This window comes from Lissotriton helveticus, chromosome 9, assembly GCF_964261635.1.
Source record: "Lissotriton helveticus chromosome 9, aLisHel1.1, whole genome shotgun sequence".
Classification (NCBI taxonomy): domain Eukaryota; kingdom Metazoa; phylum Chordata; class Amphibia; order Caudata; family Salamandridae; genus Lissotriton; species Lissotriton helveticus.
In genome coordinates, this window is record NC_136070.1 from 186317695 (window position 1) to 186341042 (window position 23348).

The 23348-nt window shown below is 42.9% G+C and overlaps 1 protein-coding gene across 1 annotated transcript; it reads right to left on the minus strand.

Moving 5' to 3' along the window:
• Positions 1-12186: 12186 nt before the first annotated feature.
• Positions 12187-14789, minus strand: LOC144782686 (uncharacterized). Its single transcript, XM_078662024.1, has 3 exons — positions 14333-14789; positions 13763-13978; positions 12187-12568 (listed from the first exon to the last, which is right to left on the minus strand). The coding sequence occupies exons 1-3, from the start codon at positions 14768-14770 to the stop codon at positions 12281-12283; spliced, it is 942 nt and encodes a 313-aa protein (XP_078518150.1). The 5' UTR covers positions 14771-14789; the 3' UTR covers positions 12187-12280.
• Between the last annotated feature and the right edge of the window lie 8559 nt (positions 14790-23348).

Sequence of the window (23348 nt, forward strand, 5' to 3'; positions counted from 1 at the left end):
GTGGTAGTCGTTGAATGTCTGCTTTTGTTTTGCGATTTTGTGATGGGATTGCAATCATTGCGTTGTCGTCACAGATTTAAAAAATACAAAAATAATTATTTGACAAGAAAATGAACAACATTTTGGGTTCCTGGCTGGCTCTGATTTAAATACATTTGCTGATCACAGATTCTCCACAGTAAATGCGACAATGTTGTGCTGACTCAAAAAATTCCTAAAAATAAAACCAATTATTAATGTACTTTCTGATAAACACATACCAAATCAAACAAGCGTATGCAATGCAATAGGTCTCGCATTAGTTAAGAGCTACTGGCATTGTAAATGAGAGTGTTTGTTAGAATTTGTTTGTCAAAATATCCTAGCAGGAGCTTAACAAATAAAAGAAAATCAATTAAGCAAGGAAAGGGTGCATTAACTTTGCTTGTTACCAGGTGTCCCTGTGGACGTTTATTAGTCATATAAGGTACTGCACCATGCAATAATGAAGAATACAACTCATCCACAGGACCGTGTTTGAGGGTTGAACTGTTAACCCAGATTGCAGACGATGAGTGAGCCTTACAAAATGACCAGGCACACTTGACTGAAATGATTAATCTGATATTCCTGTATACCTGTTTATGGTTTACCCTTAAACCAGTAAAAATATTCCATTAATTGGACGATTAGAGCATCTAATTCATGTAAATCATTTGGGGTCCCTGCCTTAGTTTCTTTGTCCTCATTTCATTTAGTAGAATCACAGAGGAACACAGTGGCGATCAAGAAGGTGGCCACTACATTTTATATTATTATGTTAACTCCTACAAAATCATCAGGATGAAGGCAAATTATATCTGCATTAAATACTGAAGGCATCACTGGCTAAACAAGTCACCAGAGGGCTGTCTGCAAAACCCTGCTTATGCCATGTACAGCCAAAAAAGTACACACCATGCCCACAAGATGAAAAAAGCGTAATCAATAGTGACAACTTAAATACATTTAAAGGATCTAAAAGACTATGCTTCAATGTATAACAAAGACATGCCCCATTTTAATCTGGAGATCCCCTCCTCTGACACACAGGAGGCCAAATCTACCCAATCAGCATATATACAGATTGCTTTATTGTCTTGCATCGCAACAGGTATCGGCAGGGACCTAATTTTTTTAAGTTTAAAGAAATCTTTATTGGATATAAGAATGCAATGAGGAAAAAAGATACAATATTGATGTCAAAATACAATGCAAGCAAAAACTATAATTAATATGAAAGGAGAAAACGAGAAAAAGAGAGAGAGAGAAAAGAAAAGGGGGGGGGAGAAGAAAGGGGACTCGGCAAGTAAAGTACAATATCTATACCAAAAATGCAACATGTTGAAATAAAACCTACAATTTTTCCAGAAAATAGTGTATAAAAATCGAGAAAAAAGGCACACATGGAGAAAGAAGCAAACAATTAAGCAAGAAACATATCATGGGGGTTTGGGTACTTCCTCAGTACGGGGGGAGTGCAACATGGAGGATTTAGCGGAGGAGTCTAAGAAAGTAGTAATGGGTAACCATAATAAATCACGCTTGATAGCAATTGTGACAGGATAAACATATGCTCTATCCAATCTATGATTAAAACAAACACCATACCACCAAGCCTGAAAGGAGATGGACGATGTATCCTTCCAAGCTTTGGTAATTTGTTGAAACGCCACTGCCAGGAGAAGGTCAATAATAGAAGTGTTACAATCAGAGGAGGACCATATATCTGAAAGGCTACCTAGGAAAATATTTGTGAGAGAAAAGGGGAAGTCAGGAGGTTGGTGCCAAACTTTAGACCAGAAAACACAAACCATAGGACATAAGAAAAGCATGTGTTTGAGATCCGCCCTCACTTCCGAGCAATACCAACATTTGGAGGGAAGAGAGGAATATATTGTATTCAATTTAGCAGGAGTGAGCAAGAGACGATTATAAATAAAAAATAACGTTTGGGTAGTATTGGCTGCTCTAGAAGATTTCCTTATCTTATTCCATATATCTTGCCACAAAGAGATAGAAAAAGACTCCTCCAAATCCAGTTCCCACGCTTGTTCAACTTTCGACTTATCTCTATCAGCAGAAGATTCATGTAATTTTTTATAAATCTGCGAGGCAGAAGAAGAGGATAACAAAAAGGGTAAAATAAGAGGAGAAGAAGGACTACAATAGACTGATGAGGTAAGAGAGTCATAACTTGTCTGAACAGCAGCGATCAATAAATTGTAATTAGAAAGGAAGGACAAAGGAAGAGAAAAACGAGATTGAAGAGTAGAAAAGGGAATACATGTACCGTGATGAAAAAGTTGATGAACCCAAAAAAGGCCCTGGGCATGCCAAGCCTTCCAGAAAAGAGTTCTGTTTTTAATTTTAATAAGAGGATTATACCAAATAGGAGATTGTAAAAATCGTGTACGCTCGTCAAGACCATCCAGAAACATCGGAAGAAAAAGTTTCCTAGAATGATTGAGAATATGTAAAGACATCTTTTTTGGGGCGCGAGGTAATAAAACAAACTCCTTAAAAGACAAGCATTGGAAATGCAATAGGTCTCGCAATAGAATAGTTAGAAATTTTTCTTTTTGCAAATGGAAGAGTGGCGTTGCGTGGATGAGTGGCGTTGCGTGGATGAGTGGCGTTGCGTGGATGAGTGGCGTGTGTGAGTGGCGTTGCGTGTGTGAGTGGCGTTGCGTGTGTGAGTGGCGTTGCGTATGTGAGTGGCGTAGCGTGTGTGAGTGGCGTTGCGTGTGTGAGTGGCGTTGCGTGTGTGAGTGGCGTTGCGTGTGTGAGTGGCGTTGCGTGGATGAGTGTGGTTGGAATGCAATAAGTATCGCATTAGAAAAGTTGTAGTTATTGGTCTTGTAAATGACATAAATTTTTTTTTTGGGCGATGTTAAAATTGCTATATTGATGGCTTTGTCATTTACAATGCCAATAGTTATAACGTTTGCAAATGTGACACCTATAGGATTTGGAATGCAACATGTTTAGTATTTACGTGACTTATATGGCAGCTCTGGTCGTTATGCTACATCTCTAGATAGTTTTATCTTCCGCAAATGTGACACCTATTGTAACACAATATGTGTTGTGAGGGTGAGTGAGGGTGAGGGGTTGAGGGTGAGGTGTTGAGGGTGAGGGGTTGAGGGTGAGTGAGGGTGAGGGTGAGTGAGGGTGAGGCGTTGAGGGTGAGTGAGGGTGAGGCTGAGGTGTTGAGGGTGAGTGAGGGTGAGGAGTTGAGGGTGAGTGAGGGTGAGGGTGAGTGAGTGTGAGGGGTTGAGGGTGAGTGAGGGTGATGATGAGTGAGGGTGAGGGGTTGAGGGTGAGTGAGGGTGAGGGTGAGGGTGAGTGAGGGTGAGGCTGAGGGGTTGAGGGTAAGTGAGGGTGAGTGAAGGTGAGGCTGAGGTGTTGAGGGTAAGTGAGGGTGAGTGAGAGTGAGGGTGAGTGAGGAGTTGAGGGTGAACGGTTGAGGGTGAGTGAGGGTGAGGGTGAGGTGTTGAGGGTGAGTGAGGGTGAGGGGTTGAGAGTGAGTGAGGGTGAGGCGTTGAGGGTGAGTGAGGGTGAGGGTGAGTGTGGGTGAGGGTGAGTGAGGGTGAGTGAGGGTGAGTGAGGGTGAGGGTGAGTGAGGGTGAGTGAGGGTGAGGCTGAGTGAGGGTGAGGGGTTGAGGGTGAGTGAGGGTGAGGGGTTGAGGGTGAGTGAGGATGAGGGGTTGAGGGTGAGTGAGGGTGAGGGGTTGAGGCTGAGTGAGGGTGAGGGTGATTGAGGGTAAGGGGTTGAGGCTGAGTGAGGGTGAGGGTGAGGGTGAGGGGTTGAGGGTGAGTGAGGGTGAGGTGTTGAGGGTGAGTGAGGGTGAGGGTGAGTGTGGGTGAGGGTGAGTGAGGGTGAGGGTGAGTGAGGGTGAGTGAGTGTGAGTGAGGGTGGCGGTGAGTGAGGGTGAGTGAGTGTGAGTGAGGGTGAGGATGAGTGAGGGTGAGTTAGGGTGAGTGAGGGCGAGGGTGAGTGAGGGTGAGTGAGGGTGAGGCTGAGGGGATGAGGGTGAGTGAGGGTGAGGGGTTGAGGGAGGGTGAGGGTGAGTGAGGGTGAGGGTGAGGTGTTGAGGGTGAGTGAGGGTGAGGAGTTGAGGGTGAGTGAGGGTGAGGGTGAGTGAGTGTGAGGGGTTGAGGGTGAGTGAGGGTGAGGGTGAGTGAGGGTGAGGGGTTGAGGGTGAGTGAGGGTGAGGGTGAGTGAGGGTGAGGCTGAGGGGTTGAGGGTAAGTGAGGGTGAGTGAGGGTGAGGCTGAGGGGTTGAGTGTAAGTGAGGGTGAGTGAGAGTGAGGGTGAGTGAGGGGTTGAGGGTGAACGGTTGAGGGTGAGTGAGGGTGAGGGTGAGGTGTTGAGGGTGAGTGAGGGTGAGGGGTTGAGAGTGAGTGAGGGTGAGGCGTTGAGGGTGAGTGAGGGTGAGGGTGAGTGTGGGTGAGGGTGAGTGAGGGTGAGTGAGGGTGAGTGAGGGTGAGGGTGAGTGAGGGTGAGTGAGGGTGAGGCTGAGTGAGGGTGAGTGAGGGTGAGGGGTTGAGGGTGAGTGAGGGTGAGGGGTTGAGGGTGAGTGAGTTTGAGGGGTTGAGGGTGAGTCAGGGTGAGGGGTTGAGGCTGAGTGAGGGTGAGGGTGATTGAGGGTAAGGGGTTGAGGCTGAGTGAGGGTGAGGGTGAGGGTGAGGGTGAGGGTGAGGGGTTGAGGGTGGGTGAGGTGTTGAGGGTGAGTGAGGGTGAGTGTGGGTGAGGGTGAGTGAGGGTGAGGGTGAGTGAGGGTGAGTGAGTGTGAGTGAGGGTGGGGGTGAGTGAGGGTGAGTGAGTGTGAGTGAGGGTGAGGGTGAGTGAGGGTGAGGGTGAGTGAGGGTGAGTGAGGGCGAGGGTGAGTGAGGGTGAGTGAGGGTGAGGCTGAGGGGATGAGGGTGAGTGAGGGTGAGGGGTTGAGGGAGGGTGAGGGTAAGTGAGGGTGAGGGTGAGTGAGGGTGAGGGGTTGAGGGTGAGTGAGGCTGAGGGTGAGTGAGGGTGAGTGAGGGTGAGTGAGGGTGAGTGAGGGTGAGGGTGAGTGAGGGTGAGTGAGGGTGAGGGTGATTGAGAGTGAGTGAGGGTGAGGGGTTGAGGGTGAGTGAGGGTGAGGGGTTGAGGGTCAGTGAGGGTGAGGGGTTGAGGCTGAGTGAGGGTGAGGGTGATTGAGGGTAAGGGGTTGAGGGTGAGTGAGGGTGAGGGTGAGGGTGAGGGGTTGAGGGTGAGTGAGGGTGAGGTGTTGAGGGTGAGTGTTGGTGAGGGTGAGTGTTGGTGATGGTGAGTGAGGGTGAGGGGTTGAGGGTGAGAGGGTGAAGGTGAGGGTGAGTGAGGGTGAGGGTGAGGGGTTGAGTGTGAGTGAGGGTGAGGGTGACTGAGGGTGAGGTGTTGAGGGTGAGTGAGGGTGAGGGTGAGTGAGGGTGAGGGTGATTGAGGGTGAGTGAGGGTGAGGGTGAGGGGTTGAGGGTGAGTGAGGGTGACTGAGGGTGAGTGAGAGTGAGGGTGAGTGATGTGTTGAGGGTGAGTGAGGGGGAGGCTGAGGGGTTGAGGGTGAGTGAGGGTGAGGGGTTGAGGGTGAGTGAGGGTGAGTGTGAGTGAGGGTGAGGGGTTGAGGGTGAGTGAGGGTGAGTTAGTGTGAGTGAGGGTGGGGGTGAGTGAGGGTGAGTGAGGGTGAGTGAGGGTGAGGGGTTGAGGGTGGTTGAGGGGTTGAGGGTGAGTGAGGGTGAGGGGTTGAGGGTGAGAGGGTGAAGGTGAGGGTGAGTGAGGGTGAGGGTGAGGGGTTGAGTGTGAGTGAGGGTGAGGGTGACTGAGGGTGAGGTGTTGAGGGTGAGTGAGGGTGAGGGTGAGTGAGGGTGAGGGTGATTGAGGGTGAGTGAGGGTGAGGGTGAGGGGTTGAGGGTGAGTGAGGGTGACTGAGGGTGAGTGAGAGTGAGGGTGAGTGATGTGTTGAGGGTGAGTGAGGGGGAGGCTGAGGGGTTGAGGGTGAGTGAGGGTGAGGGGTTGAGGGTGAGTGAGGGTGAGTGTGAGTGAGGGTGAGGGGTTGAGGGTGAGTGAGGGTGAGCGTGAGTGAGGGTGAGTGAGGGTGAATTAGGGTGAGTGAGGGTGAGGGTGAGTGAGGGTGAGTGAGGGTGAGTGAGGGTGAGGGTGATTGAGGGTGAGTGAGGGTGAGGGTGAGTGAGGGTGAGGGTGAGTGAGGGTGAGTGAGGGTGAGGGTGAGTGAGGGTGATTGAGGGTGAGTGAAGGTGAGTGAGGGTGATGTGTTGAGGGTGATTGAGTGTGATTGAGGGTGAGGGGTTGAGGTTGAAATTTTCTTTTTTTTTATTAAAATGTCGGACGCAAAGCGCCACCTTAACGCTACCTAAATTTAACAGGTTAGCGTTGTAGTTTTTTTTTGAATTTTCCTAAAGTTACGTCTTTTTTTTGATTGACATATTTTTTAGCCAATCGGAGCGCTACGTTTTTGACGTCGCGTTCCGATTTGCATACGTAATCGGTGGAATTCTCCAGAACATGGAGAATAGCGGGATGCGGAAGGCGTGTTCCTGTCCGTGTGCTGTTGGTGCGTCGTATGATAGGTAAGAGATTTCCTCGACGTGTTTTTTTAATCTAATTTAAAGTAGTATTGATAGTATGCATAAATTAGTTAATAATTATGAGTGTATTTATATAAAAAGTGACATATTTTGTTAGCGATTGTAATTATTTTAGTTATTTATGTAATTTATATGTAAGTAAGTGTTTTTATTTACTACCTATAGTATGTTTAAGTTAACGAATGAATAGGAGTGTAATTTTAATAATGTTGACATAGTATTTTTTTGTTTGTAATATTTCGAAATGAATATTATGTAATGTAATTAAAGTCTTGTTTTTATTCTTCGATATGTAATGTATTTATTTTTGTAAAGTGTTATGTAATGTATTATTAGCAGTTGTTTGTTATTTGACGTACAAGAGCTGTTCTTTGAGTTTCTAAGTACTCTTTTCGCCATGAATATTGTACACTTCAAAAGTATTAATTGTATTACGAGTTGTTTTGTGAAGCTAAGAGACATATGTAATGTTTATTGATGATGTTAGCGCTGAATCCAAGTTGCGTAATATGTTTTTTATATTTGATGTAATTCCGTGTGATGAACTGCTATTGTTATATGCCTACGGTTTTTTGTGTAACTCATGACAATTGTGTTTAATCCGTCCCATTTACGGGATGAATAGTGCTTGTTTATTACCCAAGTTAAAAATAGGCTGTTTTACTTTTGTGTTTGTACATCCTAGTCCTCGCATCCTGACAGATATTTCTTCGTTCTTTTGTTGGTGTTATTTTGTCCGAATAATTTTTGGTTTGGTGACCTGAAGCTTGATAAACATCATTGCATGCTGTAGCTCACATTTGGGAAGTAGATTTTGTTTGTAACGTATCTGATGCACGACTACGTTTTCTCCCCTTAACTTTTTAATTGCGTGCAAAAATTTGTTTTTGTCTCAGAAAATGGCATAAAACTTATCTATCTGTTAAATGCACAATCATGTCTTTGAATAGGGTGGAATAGGAGGCTATTATTTGAGTCTTTACTTATATTGTGTTTTGTTTAGTTTTATTTGATTGTTTATTTGGCTGGTGCATTAGGATGGCGTATTTTTACTTTGGTTGTTATTTTCTAGGATGTCTTTCTGTTGCGTATCTTGAGGGTGTATTTGTAGGGTGAATTAGGCTGTTAGTTTTTTAGGGTGAATTAGGACTCAGGATTTCTATCTTGGAGTTAGAGTGTGGATTAGGATAGTTTAATTCTATTCTTCCTTTTGTTGTTGTATGTGTGTGTGTGTGTGTGTGTGTGTGTGTGTGTGTGTGTGTGAGGGTGAGTGAGGGTGTGTGAAGCTGAGGGTGTGTGACGGTGTGTGAGGGAAGCTTGCACTGCTGCTGTCGGTGCTGTACCTGTTCCATGTGTAAGGGAAGCTTGCACTGCTGCCGCCTGTTCTGTACCTGATCTATGTGTGAGGGAAGCTTGCACTGCTGCTGCCTGTGCTGTACCTGCTCCGTGTGTGAGGGAAGCTTGCACTGCTGCTGTCGGTGCTGTACCTGTTCCATGTGTAAGGGAAGCTTGCACTGCTGTTGCCTGTGCTGTACCTGCTCCGTGTTTGAGGGAAGCTTGCCCATGCTGTTGCCTGTGCTGTACCTGCTCCGTGTGTGATGGAAGCTTGCACTGTTGCTGCCTGTGCTGTACCTGCTCTGTGTGTGAGGGAAGCTTGCACTGTTGCTGCCTGTGCTGTACCTGCTCTGTGTGTGAGGGAAGCTTGCAATGTTGCTGCCTGTGCTGTACCTGCTCCGTATTTGAGGGAAGCTTGCATTGCTGTTGCCTGTGCTGTACCTGCTCCGTGTGTGATGGAAGCTTGCACTGTTGCTGCCTGTGCTGTACCTGCTCTGTGTGTGAGGGAAGCTTGGACTGTTGCTGCCTGTGCCTCACCAAGATTTGTGTAAGTAAATGGAGATGGAGGGAGAGAGTTGGAAGAGAGAGTGAAAGAGGCAGAAACGTGGAGAGTAAAAGAAAGAGCAAAGGAATCTGTAAGCTGAGAGATGTGGCATAAGAGAAGGCTTGGTAGTGCGGGCACAGCTGCTTGGGGTATCTGCGAGATTTGTGTAAGTAAATGGAGAGGGGGGAGAGAGTTGGAAGAGAGAGTGAAAGAGGCAGAAACGTTGAGAGGAAAAGAAAGAGCGAAGGGATCTGTAAGCTGAGAGATGTGGCATAACAGAACGCTCGCTAGTGCGGGCACTGCTGCTCGGGGTATCGGCGAGATTTGTGTAAGTAATTGGAGAGGGAGGGAGAGAGTTGGAAGAGAAAGTGAAAGATGCAGAAACGTGGAGAGGAATAGAAAGAGAGAAGGGATCTGTAAGCTGAGAGATGTGGCATAACAGAACGCTCGCTAGTGCGGGCACTGCTGCTCGGGGTATCGGCGAGATTTGTGTAAGTAATTGGAGAGGGAGGGAGAGAGTTGTAAGAGAGAGTGAAAGAGGCAGAAACGTGGAGAGGAATAGAAATAGAGAAGGGATCTGTAAGCTGAGAGATGTGGCATAACAGAACGCTCGGTATTGTGGGCACTGCTGCTCGGGGTATCACCAAGATTTGTGTAAGTAAATGGAGATGGAGAGAGAGAGTTGGAAGAGAGAGTGAAAGAATCAGAAAAGTGGAGAGTAAAAGAAAGAGCGAAGGAATCTGTAAGCTGAGAGATGTGGCATAACAGAAGGCTTGGTAGTGCGGGCACAGCTGCTTGGGGTATCTGCGAGATTTGTGTAAGTAAATGGAGAGGGGGGAGAGAGTTGGAAGAGAGAGTGAAAGAGGCAGAAACGTTGAGAGGAAAAGAAAGAGCGAAGGGATCTGTAAGATGAGAGATGTGGCATAACAGAACGCTCGCTAGTGCGGGCACTGCTGCTCGGGGTATCGGCGAGATTTGTGTAAGTAATTGGAGAGGGAGGGAGAGAGTTGGAAGAGAGAGTGAAAGAGGCAGAAACGTGGAGAGGAATAGAAAGAGAGAAGGGATCTGTAAGCTGAGAGATGTGGCATAACAGAACGCTCGCTAGTGCGGGCACTGCTGCTCGGGGTATCGGCGAGATTTGTGTAAGTAATTGGAGAGGGAGGGAGAGAGTTGGAAGAGAGAGTGAAAGAGGCAGAAACGTGGAGAGGAATAGAAATAGAGAAGGGATCTGTAAGCTGAGAGATGTGGCATAACAGAACGCTCGGTATTGTGGGCACTGCTGCTCGAGGTATCACCAAGATTTGTGTAAGTAAATGGAGATGGAGGGAGAGAGTTGGAAGAGAGAGTGAAAGAGGCAGAAAAGTGGAGAGTAAAAGAAAGAGCGAAGGAATCTGTAAGCTGAGAGATGTGGCATAACAGAAGGCTTGGTAGTGCGGGCACAGCTGCTTGGGGTATCTGCGAGATTTGTGTAAGTAAATGGAGAGGGGGGAGAGAGTTGGAAGAGAGAGTGAAAGAGGCAGAAACGTTGAGAGGAAAAGAAAGAGCGAAGGGATCTGTAAGATGAGAGATGTGGCATAACAGAACGCTCGCTAGTGCGGGCACTGCTGCTCGAGGTATCGGCGAGATTTGTGTAAGTAATTGGAGAGGGAGGGAGAGAGTTGGAAGAGAGAGTGAAAGAGGCAGAAACGTGGAGAGGAATAGAAAGAGAGAAGGGATCTGTAAGCTGAGAGATGTGGCATAACAGAACGCTCGCTAGTGCGGGCACTGCTGCTCGGGGTATCGGGCAGATTTGTATAAGTAATTGGAGAGGGAGGGAGAGAGTTGGAAGAGAGAGTGAAAGAGGCAGAAACGTGGAGAGGAATAGAAAGAGAGAAGGGATCTGTAAGCTGAGAGATGTGGCATAACAGAACGCTCGGTATTGTGGGCACTGCTGCTCGGGGTATCACCAAGATTTGTGTAAGTAAATGGAGATGGAGGGAGAGAGTTGGAAGAGAGAGTGAAAGAGGCAGAAACGTGGAGAGGAATAGAAAGAGAGAAGGGATCTGTAACCTGAGAGATGTGGCATAACAGAACGCTCGCTAGTGCGGGCACTGCTGCTCGGGGTATCGGCGAGATTTGTGTAAGTAATTGGAGAGGGAGGGAGAGATTTGGAAGAGAGTGAAATTTGCAGAAAAGTGGAGAGGAATAGAAAGAGCGAAGGGATCTGTAACCTGAGAGATGTGGCATAACAGAACGCTTGGTAGTGCGGGCACTGCTGTTTGGGGTATCTGCGGGAGGGTAGGCCCTATCACGTAGTTGGGTCATTCACATCACTACACGGAGTTTTGTTTTGTTTAGCACAATGTTTAGATCCCCTTTACTTTTACGGTTGGCAACTGCTGATGATGGTACAGTGGGGAGTTAAGCGAGTACCAGTTTGACACATCCTCCATGGTGGTTGCTCCCGTGAGGCGTTGCCAATCCCCCTCCCCCTTTTTTCACTAGAAAAGGGTTGAGGGACGGTGAAGTACAGCACCATGGATTAATGGGCACACACACATATGGCTTTAGGAATGTATAGTTCAAAGTAAATGTGACAATAGACACTGAACCTAGTAGTAGGAGCTAACACATCCACTACTAGGCTTATCTCAATTTATAGAAAGGAGGGGATAGTTCACCTTGCAATAAGGTCAGGCACATTGTTCAGAGCTGCCTGTGCTGTACCTGCTCCGTGTGTGAGGGAAGCTTGCACTGCTGCTGTCAGTGCTGTACCTGTTCCATGTGTAAGGGAAGCTTGCACTGCTGTTGCCTGTGCTGTACCTGTTCCGTGTGTGATGGAAGCTTGCACTGTTGCTGCCTGTGCTGTACCTGCTCTGTGTGTGAGGGAACATTGCACTCCTGCTGCCTGTGCTGTACCTGCTCTGTGTGTGAGGGAAGCTTGCACTGTTGCTGCCTGTGCTGTACCTGCTCTGTGTGTGAGGGAAGCTTGCACTGTTGCTGCCTGTGCTGTACCTGCTCCGTGTGTGAGGGAAGCTTGCACTGTAGCTGCCTGTGCTGTACCTGCTCTGTGTGTGAGGGAAGCTTGCACTGTTGCTGCCTGTGCTGTACCTGCTCTGTGTGTAAGGGAAGCTTGCACTGTTGCTTCCTGTGCTGTACCTGCTCCGTGTGTGAGGGAAGCTTGCACTGCTGCTGCCTGTGCTGTACCTGCTCCGTGTGTGAGGGAATGAAAAAAGTGGGTGAAAGATGCAGAGTGGGTGCAAGATGCATAGTGGGTGCAAGATGCATAGTGGGTGCAAGATGCAGAGTGGGTGAAAGATGCAGACTGGGTGACTGAAGCAGAGTGGGTGAATGAAGCAGAGTGGGTGAATGAAGCAGAGTGGGTTAATGAAGCAGAGTGGGTGAATGAAGCAGAATGTGTGAATGAAGCAGAGTGGGGGAATGAAGCAGATTGGTTGAATGAAGCAGAGTGGGTGAATGATGCAGAGTGGGTGAATGATGCAGAGTGGCTGAATGATGCAGAGTGGCGGAACGATGCAGAGTGGCTTAAAGCATCGTAGTTAGCGCAAGCTACAGAGTGTGTGTGTTATTGCATGATTGTCCTATGTGTGTGTGACTATGTTGTATTAGTTGAGTGTAGTTGTAATTGTATGTATCCTCCCTTTAGCAAAACAAGACCAAAGAAGTTCAAAGTTTGTATTTCACACCTTTTAATTTTTATTAAACACAATAATAATTACTTTCAAACTTTGTACAAAAAATGTGTGATCATGGCAACATGAGATTTTTAGTCGGAGCATATGTCTTCATCGTCTTTCTCTTTTACAATGTTTATGATTTTCCCATTACAAAACACCACTTCACAAGTTTGTGGCAAATAATGTACAAGTGCATTTCCAATGTTGTCCACCTCATCATCCAACATAAACCATTTAATTAGTATGTCATTTTGAATTGGCATCGATTGATAAACGTCTGTGTTTGTCACCCTAATAGTTATAATACTTGTTTCTTCTTTGGTGCTTTCGACGCCATAAATTTGTATGTCAATATTTTCCTGTGGTGGGGCTGTTACCTGTTGAGACAAAACAAATGCAACAATTAGTCCTTAGATTCTTATACTTTATGTTTTTGTAAGTCCAGTCTGAAAGAGATATTTTTAGTTTGAGAGCAAGAGTGTGTGTGTGTGATAGAGAGTGCATGAAAGGTACAGAGTGGGCGAAAGGTACAGAGTGGGCGAAAGGTACAGAGTGGCCGAAAGGTACAGAGTGGGCGAAAGGTACAGAGTGGGCGAAAGGTACAGAGTGGGCGAAAGGTACAGAGTGGGCGAAAGGTACAGAGTGGGCGAAAGGTACAGAGTTGGCGAAAGGTACAGAGTGGGCGAAAGGTACAGAGTGGGCGAAAGGTACAGAGTGGGCGAAAGGTACAGAGTGGGAGAAAGGTACAGAGTGGGAGAAAGGTACAGAGTGGGCAAAAGGTACAGAGTGGGCGAAAGGTACAGAGTGGGCGAAAAGAGTCAGAGTGGGTGAAAGCTCCAGAGTGTCTGAAAGAGGCAGAGTGTCTGAAAGAGCCAGAGTGTCTGAAAGAGCCAGAGTGTTTGAAGAGGGCCTGATTGTCTAAAAGAGCAAGAGTGTCTGAAAGAGCAAGAGTGTCTGAAAGAGCCAGAGTGTCTGAAAGAGCCAAAGTGTCTGAAAGAGCCAGAGTGTCTGAAAGAGCCAGAGTGTCTGAAAGAGCCAGAGTGTCTGAAAGAGCCAGAGTGTTTGAAAGAGCCAGAGTGTCTGAAAGAGCCAGGGTGTCAGAAAGAGCCAGAGTGTCAGAAAGAGCCAGAGTGTCTGAAAGAGCCAGGGTGTCTGAAAGAGCCAGAGTGTCTGAAAGAGCCAGAGTGTCTGAAAGAGCCAGAGTGTCTGAAAGAGCCAGGGTGTCTGAAAGAGCCAGAGTGTTTTAAAGAGCCAGAGTGTCTGAAAGAGCCAGAGTGTCTGAAAGAGCCAGAGTGTCTGAAAGAGCCAGAGTGTCTGAAAGAGCCAGAGTGTCTGAAAGAGCCAGAGTGTCTGAAAGAGCCAGAGTGTCTGAAAGAGCCAGAGTGTCTGAAAGAGCCAGAGTGTCAGAAAGAGCCAGGGTAGTTGAAAGCTCCATCGTGCTGGAAAGATAGAAAGTGCTTGAAAGGATGCAAGTGGGTGATATGTCCAGAGTGGGTGCGAGAGTGATAAATTTGTATATAGTTAGTGAAATATTAGTTATTATTTGCAAATAATTTTTTTTGTCTGCTTACCTCTATTTTGCTGTGCCTCGTTGTATTCAATGTTTTCTGTGCATTAAATTCATGTACAGTTACATGAGTTAGCGTGACATAATCTCCAAGATGTATGTTAAATAGTGTAGCTTCTCTCCACAGTGTCACTTTGATGTCATCTGTTGCATCTTTTAAAGTAATCGATTTCAGTGGAGTATCTTCTCCATTGATAAAGACAGTCTTTACGTCCTCTTCCTACACCAAAGAAGCATTGTATTAAATTCCGAAAGAAAAAACACTTAGTAATAGTGCGTTGTATGAATGGCAATCTAAGGTGTCATATTTAAGGACCCAACAGAACCTCCTTTAGAAAAGATAGCATTGTTTATTTCCAAATATGGATTTGTAGAGAGTGCTTGTATTTATAGTAGACAGCGAAACACTGGCATATTATGGTTTAAAAACTTCGTGCTTTCTACATAGTGTGACAGAGTGTATGATGCTATGTGTTTTTAGCTTGTTAGTAAAGTTAGCAAAGGTGTAATGTGTGTGTAAGCTAACTAGGCATTTTTAGTTGAGACATGATGACATATTTGCGTTGATACTTACGCCACATATTGTCCCTGAAACGGTCATAAGACTTTTTAGACTTGCACGTTTTATTTCCTTAATGGGAGAAGCAGATGGTGCAGGCGGATGCAAAATGTTCTTCGCTTGTTGGATAAGGCCCTCCTCAATTTTCATTGCCGGAAATTTTGTAACTTTTGTTTGCTTAGTAATTAGAATTGTTTTGTTTTTGATGATGAAGTTGCGTATCAGTAGTCCACAGTTACTTTGAGTTTGCTCGTATAATTCTTCTTGATAACAAGTACATTTCATAGTACCAGTTTTATCTGCTAGAGCCAAATGAAATAGAATTTTTTGTTCTTGCTTTGCATTTTTGTAAGTAGTTTTTCCAGAGCAGTTGATTACATTAACTCGTATGGGTTTCTGATATGGTTTGTTGTCATTGGTATTAATGTTACTGAGTTCTTCAATAGACATCATCTGAAATATAAAATGCGTTATAACATGTTAAATACAAACCCATATTGCTTTATGATCACTGTAATAGCATTCTAATGTACCATAGTTGTGCAGTTTTCCATTTGTATATATATGATCTAAAATGGATTGGTAGTTAGTTGTGTAACTGGAAATGAGTTGTTTACATTGTAATTTAGCTTCAAAGAATCCAATTAATTGCTTAGTGTATGAATTTTGTTGCGATAGATCCACATTGAAATCCCCTATAATGATAAATTTGTGTGTGGGGTAAAAATCCGTAATATTTTTGATAAAATCCAAAAGCGAAGTTATACTTTTTTGTGGTGGTTTGTATAAAATAATAATAAGGTAATCCGTGTTATGAATATGTACAGTAAAATGTAAAATGTCTATCCCTTCATGTGTCTCATAAATAGGCAATATAAATAAAAAAAATGTGTAGTACATGATCATTCCATGGTTAGTGTTGTATGTATGAAATTTATCAAATATAATGTGATGGTATTGTTGTATCGTAAAATCACTATCTGTAGCCTTCCTTGTAGTGTTGATCTCAGTTAAGCAAATAATGTCTGCTTGCAATATATTCCTATCAGCTATCATAGAAGTAAAATTTTTCTGTAGTGATCTTATATTGTGTGCAATTATATTGAAATGTGCAGTGTATGTATGTAACTGTGGGATATGTATTTCAAGTGGCATTTCTGTCCTTAATCTGTGCATTTCATCATTAACTTTTGGATGTACTAAAATTTTACCTTCATCAAAATTCTGTACATATACATTTTGTATTGATTTGGCCCTGCTAATAGCAACATAATGCAAATGATGAATTTTGCTGTTATTAAAGTGTATATAAAGTGGTTCGATTGTTGCACCTTGTGTGCGATGTATAGTCCGTGCTGATGCTTGGCGTAAAGGAAATTGTTTCCGTATAATGGTAATAAATTTCTTAGTGTATTGAAAATGTCTAGCTATAGCATGTATTGGTGTCCATGTGTTTTGAATTTGTGAATGATATAAGTGTTTATATTGTTGTCTGGTTGTTTGTCCTATACTCTCATTCTCAAATAACAACCAAACAATAATAGGTGTATTGTTAATCAATTCAACTAATTGTACCACACCAGTTGCGCCATTTGTTAAACCATCATTTACATCCACATTGCAACTTAAATCATAGCGAAGTTGTAAGGCTAAGTGTAATGTATGTGAAAGGCCCATTGTTTTCTGTGGATCTTTGGGCAGTTGCTTCAGAATTGTTTTTTTCACATTTTCTGACAAATCAGAACTTACGGTATCGCTTGCTACTGTTATGTAGACAGGATAATGTTTGCTATGTTTTTCCAAAACATTTTGGTTAATTTCATTAACTTCTCCATTAGTTGACATGATATATGGTATTGTTTCTAATAGACTCTCATCAGGTTGTATTTCCCTTAGCTTAATTTGTGAAATATCTTCTTCAGTATGCTTGCCTTCTCTCAACCGGTTTAGTAATTGAGCAAATTGAAGATCTTCTTTTTGGCGCATAATTTTTGTTAATTCAAAAATTCTAAAATGTTCTTTCCATAAGTTTGCACTTAAAGGACCATACAACTGTGTAGAATCCTGAAAAATGTATCTGTCAAATACAGGTTTTAATTGGTAAAAGTCACCAATGGCTAAAATAGAAATGCCTCCAAATGGTTCATTAGAAGATTTTATTTCTTGTAGCCTGTTATGTATAAAATTTAACATATTGTGCCCTACCATTGAAATTTCATCTATAATAACAACTCTAACATGCATCATTTCCATTTGTAGAGCAGTTCTATGTTCATGACTCAGTTGTTTATAAGTCAAACTTTGCGACACAGGTATTTTGAAAGTGCTATGCAGTGTTTTGCCATTAATATTATGGGCAGCCTTTCCAGTTGGAGCAGTAAGTAAGATATAAACATTGTCTGGATTTTCACCTGCCTTTGTGTTATAGTAACGTAGTAAAGTTTGATATAGTGCAGATATTACAAAACTTTTCCCAACACCAGCCCCTCCGGTGCAAAAAGTATAGCATGGAGTGCTTGTAGTTTTAAACCAATGCAAGTGATGGTAAACAAATTGTAGTTGTTCTTCCGTTAAGTTTTGCATAAGTTGTTGGTATTTCTCATTGGGTAAGAAAACATTAGTTGAGCTTTGTTCATTGGTGGTAGTTCTAATTCCTAAATCTAGCGCCAAATCATATATATTATTTATTTCATTATTTTGGTCTTCTCTCTGTATATTTACTGTTGGTGATAGAGGAGGTGAAATTACATTTTCAGGACACTGTTCATGAAGAATGTTTGTAACTTCTCCATGCTGTTTGTTATAGATTTTTAGTTGTGCGTCAACAAATGTTTTCACTTCCAGATACCTCTCATAGTAAGTTTCCTTGTTTATTCGTATTTTATGTTCTTCCCTCCATGGATAGTGTAACATTAATATCTCTCTATAATACTCTTCTGGTTCATTATTTTTGTTAAATCTGCAAAAGCGTATTATTTTCCCTTGTGTGCGCTTATTTAAAGCATAATCATAATTCTGTTTCTGTTGTTCTTTATTCCCGTGACTACATGCTATTTCTAATTCTTCCTCATCTGAGCTGTAAAAGTTTTGTTCTGCAAGTAAATCTTCGCTATCATTTATTTCTCTCCCATGTGTTTTTTTCTTCACATAGTTAAAATTAGCTGCATAGTCTGCTAGCGTGCACATCTCTAATGATTGTGGGCGTTTGCAGTACTTTATAATAATATTTTCACATTGAATGTCAGTTGAATTTTCTGGCAAGTTATTAATCGTTTCCATATCACGCATTAAATAAGTTCTTTTTTCTGGACGGCTAGTATTAATAAATACAAATGATCGTGAGCTTTTCCTTAATGGTATTTGAAGAATTAGATATGCTGCTTCTTGAGCACTAATTTCAGTGCAGTTGAGGAATTTGTTTCCTATGTGTTTAAGTTGATCTTTGACATTACTATTGCTTGGTACCTCTTTAGCAGCTTGCGCTAGAAGTTTGCTAATTCCTCTTTGAGATTTACTGATATATGAGATAATGTAGACAGCACAAGCATAAGGGTCCAGTATAAACTGCAAGTCTATGTTTGCTCGCCAAGCTTCTAAAAGAATACTATTGTAGTTATTGATGAAGCATTCGGCTGGTGTTCGTTTAAAAAAAATCGTTGTTTTTTGTAAGCTAGTTTGTATTGAAGTAATATATTCATTATCATCCATTTTAATGAAGTCTAAAAATTCGTCAAAAGAAAGTGTATTAAAAGTAGTACTATTCATAGCTTCATGTATTATTTTAATATTATCTTGCCATTGCTTATTTGTCGCCTCCAGTGTTAATGGCTCTAATATAAGCGTTGTTGACATTGGGTATTTAGGATATTGATATTTGCATGTCCTTTGATGTTTACGCCTGCAATTTTTGGTATGACCATGCCTTTGTAGATTTATTAACGGTTGTAAACTAGGGTTCTCAGACTTATGACAAGTGATATATTTGTCAATGAAGCTATTGACTTCTTCCACTGGTGAAACACAATACAGTGGTGCTTTGTTTACCCAGAGTAATGCATGTATATGTGGAGAACCTCTTTGTTGGAATTCGACTCTGTAAAAGTAGTCTACTATTTCCCCAATAGGATTAGTGCCATTCATCAAAACACAATTAAATAATTTCCTAACTTGATAGTCAAACTGTCTTGCACATGTTATCGGATCTTCTTGTATTAATTTACTTTTAGTTTCCCAAGACATGTTTAAGAATTCTTCCTCTGTGCATTCCTTTAAGTTTCTAACTCTCAATAGTATATTTATTAAATGGTGCCATTTTGTTTCGGCAGCAGATAAAGTCAAAAAGAAAGTAGGTATGCCAAGTTGCCTTATCATTGCAAAAATATCTTTTTTGCAACCTTCCCAATATGGAGGTGAACTGCGTATAGTTTTTAATACTTTGTAACCCTCATTAAACTGTAAAACATTCTCAATATTATATTTTATGTCTTTAGCAGTTATTTTATTTCCATCTGTAAATTTTTTCCTGATGGAAATGTTGATTTTACCGTGGATCTGCTTAATATGTAATTTCTTCAGTTTAAAAAAGACATTACTAATAGATTTAGCGACTCTTCTATCATAACTTGCCCATTTCCACCTCGGGTAACCCTTGGAGCGAGAAATTCTGGCCTAAAGAGCTGGGCGCACCACCAAAACCGGCAGTCGCAGTTAAAAGCTTAGGCCTATACGTGGATAATAAATTGTCCATGGAAAAACAAGTTACCACCGTAGTGGGCACCTGTATAGGCCTTCTAAGACAACTAAGGAAGATCTCTGCCCTACTCTCATTCCCAACTCTGAAACACGTGGTTTCAGCCACAATTTTGGCAAGGCTGGACTACGGGAACTCCTTATATTTAGGTTTGCCACAGCGGCTGCTGGACAAATTACAGGGAGTGATGAATGATGCTGCTAGGCTGATATTCAAAAAACCCAGGACTGCTCATGCCTCTCCTCTGATGCAGGAGCTGCACTGGCTCCCAATTCGTCAGAGAATTGTCTTCAAAGGACTGTGTATCGCTCACAAGGCTCGGTATGGCAAAGCACCAAAATACCTGAAATCCCGATTATCCCCCTACACACCGGGTAGGACTTTGCGTTCGTCGGACGCCACTCTTCTGTCCCAATCCCGCTTCAAATTGACCACGGTGGGGGGCCGTGCGTTTTCCAACACGCTCCCAGCTTTTTGGAACAAACTGGATCCAGAGCTCAGGAAGGAAAGTAATTTACTTTCCTTCAGGAAAAAACTAAAAACTGTATTGTTTAAGCAAGCATGGTGCAGATCTTAGGTGCACAGCTGGTTTCAAGTGAATGTAACATCTTATCACGTAAATCTGGACAGACAACGCTTAGAGACCCCTGTGGTTATAACGCGCCATATAAATAAAATAAATAAATAAATAAATAAATAACTTCTTAACTCTGTTTGGCAAATAGTACTATAATGTACCGGTATGTGCCTTTCCTTATTGTTTGGCCTTCGTTCACCACAAAAAATAGTAGGGAAAGCCAAAAACTCAGAATCTTTATCCTCATATAAACCTCTTGGCGTGTTATGTTCAGCTGGAGCTAAACTTAACACATTCACCGAATTAGTAGTAATAGTTTCATTTGTTAACATAGTATCCAAATTTCCAGCTTCTATGTTGTCTGAACTATCAGATGAATTGTTTGTCTCCGAAGTCTCATTGTGAGATTCTATTTCTGGAGGTATATACTCCCAGTCAGGGTTAATAGTAACACCATATTCATTAAACATTGTACTATTTTTAGCTAGCCATGTAGCTGCCTTTTTTACTGTATTTGGTCTAATATTTTCATAATGTGTATATGATTTATAGACTAATTTCCTTTTTAATTTCACTGGGATTGTCATGGCGTCATTAATTTGCCTTGGTAAAATGGTAACAGTTGTCATAACATCTGCAGGTACATTAACTACTGCACCTGATAACGATTTTTGAAAACCGCGTGGCAGAGTACGAATTTGTAAGAATGGTATCCTAGGTGAAACTAATCGTTCTTCTAAATCATATAATTCTAATTCAGCTGGTACATTTGGGAACCCCATGCCATTTAGAATTGAACATGGTGGTATTTTATCTTTGCGAATGTAATAATAGCAAGTCATACAAATTAAATTTGTTTTCTTCTTACTAATGTTACACTTTCTGAAAATTTCGGATTGGCTAACACTGCGTGTATTTTTCACCGTTGGTTTATGCCACAATTGATTGCAAAGAGTACAAATGTATTCTGGCCCATGCAATATTTCACGGTGGAATTTCCTAATAATTGTATGGATTTGTTTACCTCGTTTCTGCCTTTGACACTTCGTTAATTTTGGTCTGTTTTGATCAAGACCAATTTGTTTACTGTTGGTATTGTCTTCTTCAGCTGCATTAATTTGTTTCCTTTTTACAAGTTTTGGAGGACATGTACTTGAATCCCTTTTTCTTTTCAGAGAGTGTTTCTTTGTTCCCTGTATAGATTTACTATTTCCTGGTAATTGTGATAAATTGCTATTGCCTGGCTTACTTTGATTCAGTAAATTATCTGAAGACATTGTAGTTGATGTTACAGTCTGATTAGGAGTACATTCAGTAGTATGTACCCAAATGTTTCTTTCTTGTGGTAGGTGACTATTTTTCTTGTGCACAGTAAGTGCTTTAGTAAAAGATTTCCTCTGAATGACTTTTATATCTATTGGTGTTAATTCAAATTGGACACATTGCTCAGCCTGATGTGTAAACTGATATGCTAGTTTCACAACATATTGAATCAGCCCTTCAAAAGAATGAAATGCAATTGTAACACATGTTCCGTTAGAATGAGGCATGCCTTCATCGTCCCTGCTATGTGAATCAAATACAAAGTATGTTTGCATATGTTTGAAAATTGCTATAACATATACATCCATACAAAGTATAACACCACAGTGCTTATTAAGAGTTACATTTAATGCTGTGCTAATATCTGGGTACGCTTTATCAAAACGTTTAAGGACATCACCGTAGTAAGCGTTCCGTAGCGTGAGTGAATATATCTCTTGATTGTGGTCTATATACCTTGGCAAGTCATCTGGATGCATAAGTGTTTCTTTGTTAATAGAATGCATTTGTAGATATAAAGCGTCCCCACGGTCCATGATATAATGTAGATCATTAGAGTTCCAAGTAGTTACTGGTTTGCATAAATTGTGCAAGACAGCAAAAACACTATTTGGTAAGCATTGCTTACCTTGTGATTTGCTATTAAATTTTCTATCCCCTTGATGGTAACTTGCTTTCAAGCATCTATGCATCTTAGATGTTATAATAAAAGTATGTTTGCACCAATTTTAAATTAAAAACCTTTTCCGAGTACCTAATTTATTGGGGGGACTGTAAGGTATAAACTTTTGACAATCTTTCCCCTAACTGGCAAAGTAGTATTTACCTTAACTTGTGTTTCTTTCGTTGTTGTTTTAATAATCTGAAAGGAGAAGAAAGAAATGTTGGTTATAATATATCTTTTGTAAGTCTTCACGTGAAGTACTTAACATTTTGTTAATGCAAATCTTTTAAAAGAAAGAGCGAAGGAATCTGTAAGCTGAGAGATGTGGCATAACAGAACGCTTGGTAGTGCTGGCACTGCTGCTCGGGGTATCTGCGAGATTTGTGTAAGTAGATGGAGAGGGAGGGAGAGAGTTGGAAGAGAGAGTTTAAGAGGCAGAAACGTGGAGAGGAAAAGAAAGAGCGAATGAATCTGTAAGCTGAGAGATGTGGCATGACTGAACGCTCGGTAGTGCGGGCACAGCTGCTTGGGGTATCTGCGAGATTTGTTTAAGTAAATGGAGAGGGGGAGAGAGTTGCAAGAGAGAGTGAAAGAGGCAGAAACGTGGAGAGTAAAAGAAAGAGCGAAGGAATCTGTAAGCTGAGAGATGTGGCATAACAGAAGGCTTGGTAGTGCTGGCACTGCTGCTCGTGGTATCTGCGAGATTTGTGTAAGTAAATGGAGAGGGAGGGAGAGATTTGGAAGAGAGAGTGAAAGAGGCAGAAACGTGGAGAGTAAAAGAAAGAGCGAAGGAATCTGTAAGCTGAGAGATGTGGCATAACAGAACGCTCGCTAGTGCGGGCACTGCTGCTCGGGGTATCTGCTCGATTTGTGTAAGTAAATGGAGAGGGAGGGAGAGAGTTGGAAGAGCGAGTGAAAGAGGCAGAAACGTTGAGAGGGAAAGAAAGAGCAAAGGAATCTGTAAGCTGAGAGATGTTGCATAACAACGCTTGGTAGTGCTGGCACTGGTGCTCGTGGTATCTGCGAGATTTGTGCTGTACCTGCTCTGTGTGTGAGGGAAGCTTGCACTGTTGCTGCCTGTGCTGTACCTGCTCCGTGTGTGAGGGAAGCTTGCACTGTAGCTGCCTGTGCTGTACTCTGTGTGTGAGGGAAGCTTGCACTGTTGCTGCCTGTGCTGTACCTGCTCTGTGTGTGAGGGAAGCTTGCACTGTAGCTGCCTGTGCTGTACCTGCTCTGTGTGTGAGGGAAGCTTGCACTGCTGCTGCCTGTGCTGTACCTGCTCCGTGTGTGAGGGAAGCTTGCAGTGCTGCTGTACCTGTTCCATGTGTAAGGGAAGCTTGCACTGCTGCCGCCTGTGCTGTACCTGATATATGTGTGAGGGAAGCTTGTACTGCTGCTGCTGTTCCATGTGTAAGGGAAGATTTGGAAGAGAGAGTTAAAGAGGCAGAAACGTGGAGAGGAATAGAAAGAGCAAAGGAATCTGTTAGCTGAGAGATGTGGCATAACAGAACGCTCGGTAGTGCGGGCACTGCTGCTTGGGGTATCTGCGGGCTTTTTGTAAGTAAAGGTAGAGGGAGGGAGAGAGTTGGAAGAGCGAGTGAAATTTGCAGAAACATGGAGAGGAAAAGAGAGAGCGAAAGGATCTGTAAGCTGAGAGATGTGGCATAACAGAACGCTGGGTATTGTGGGCAATGCTGCTCGGGGTATCACCAAGATT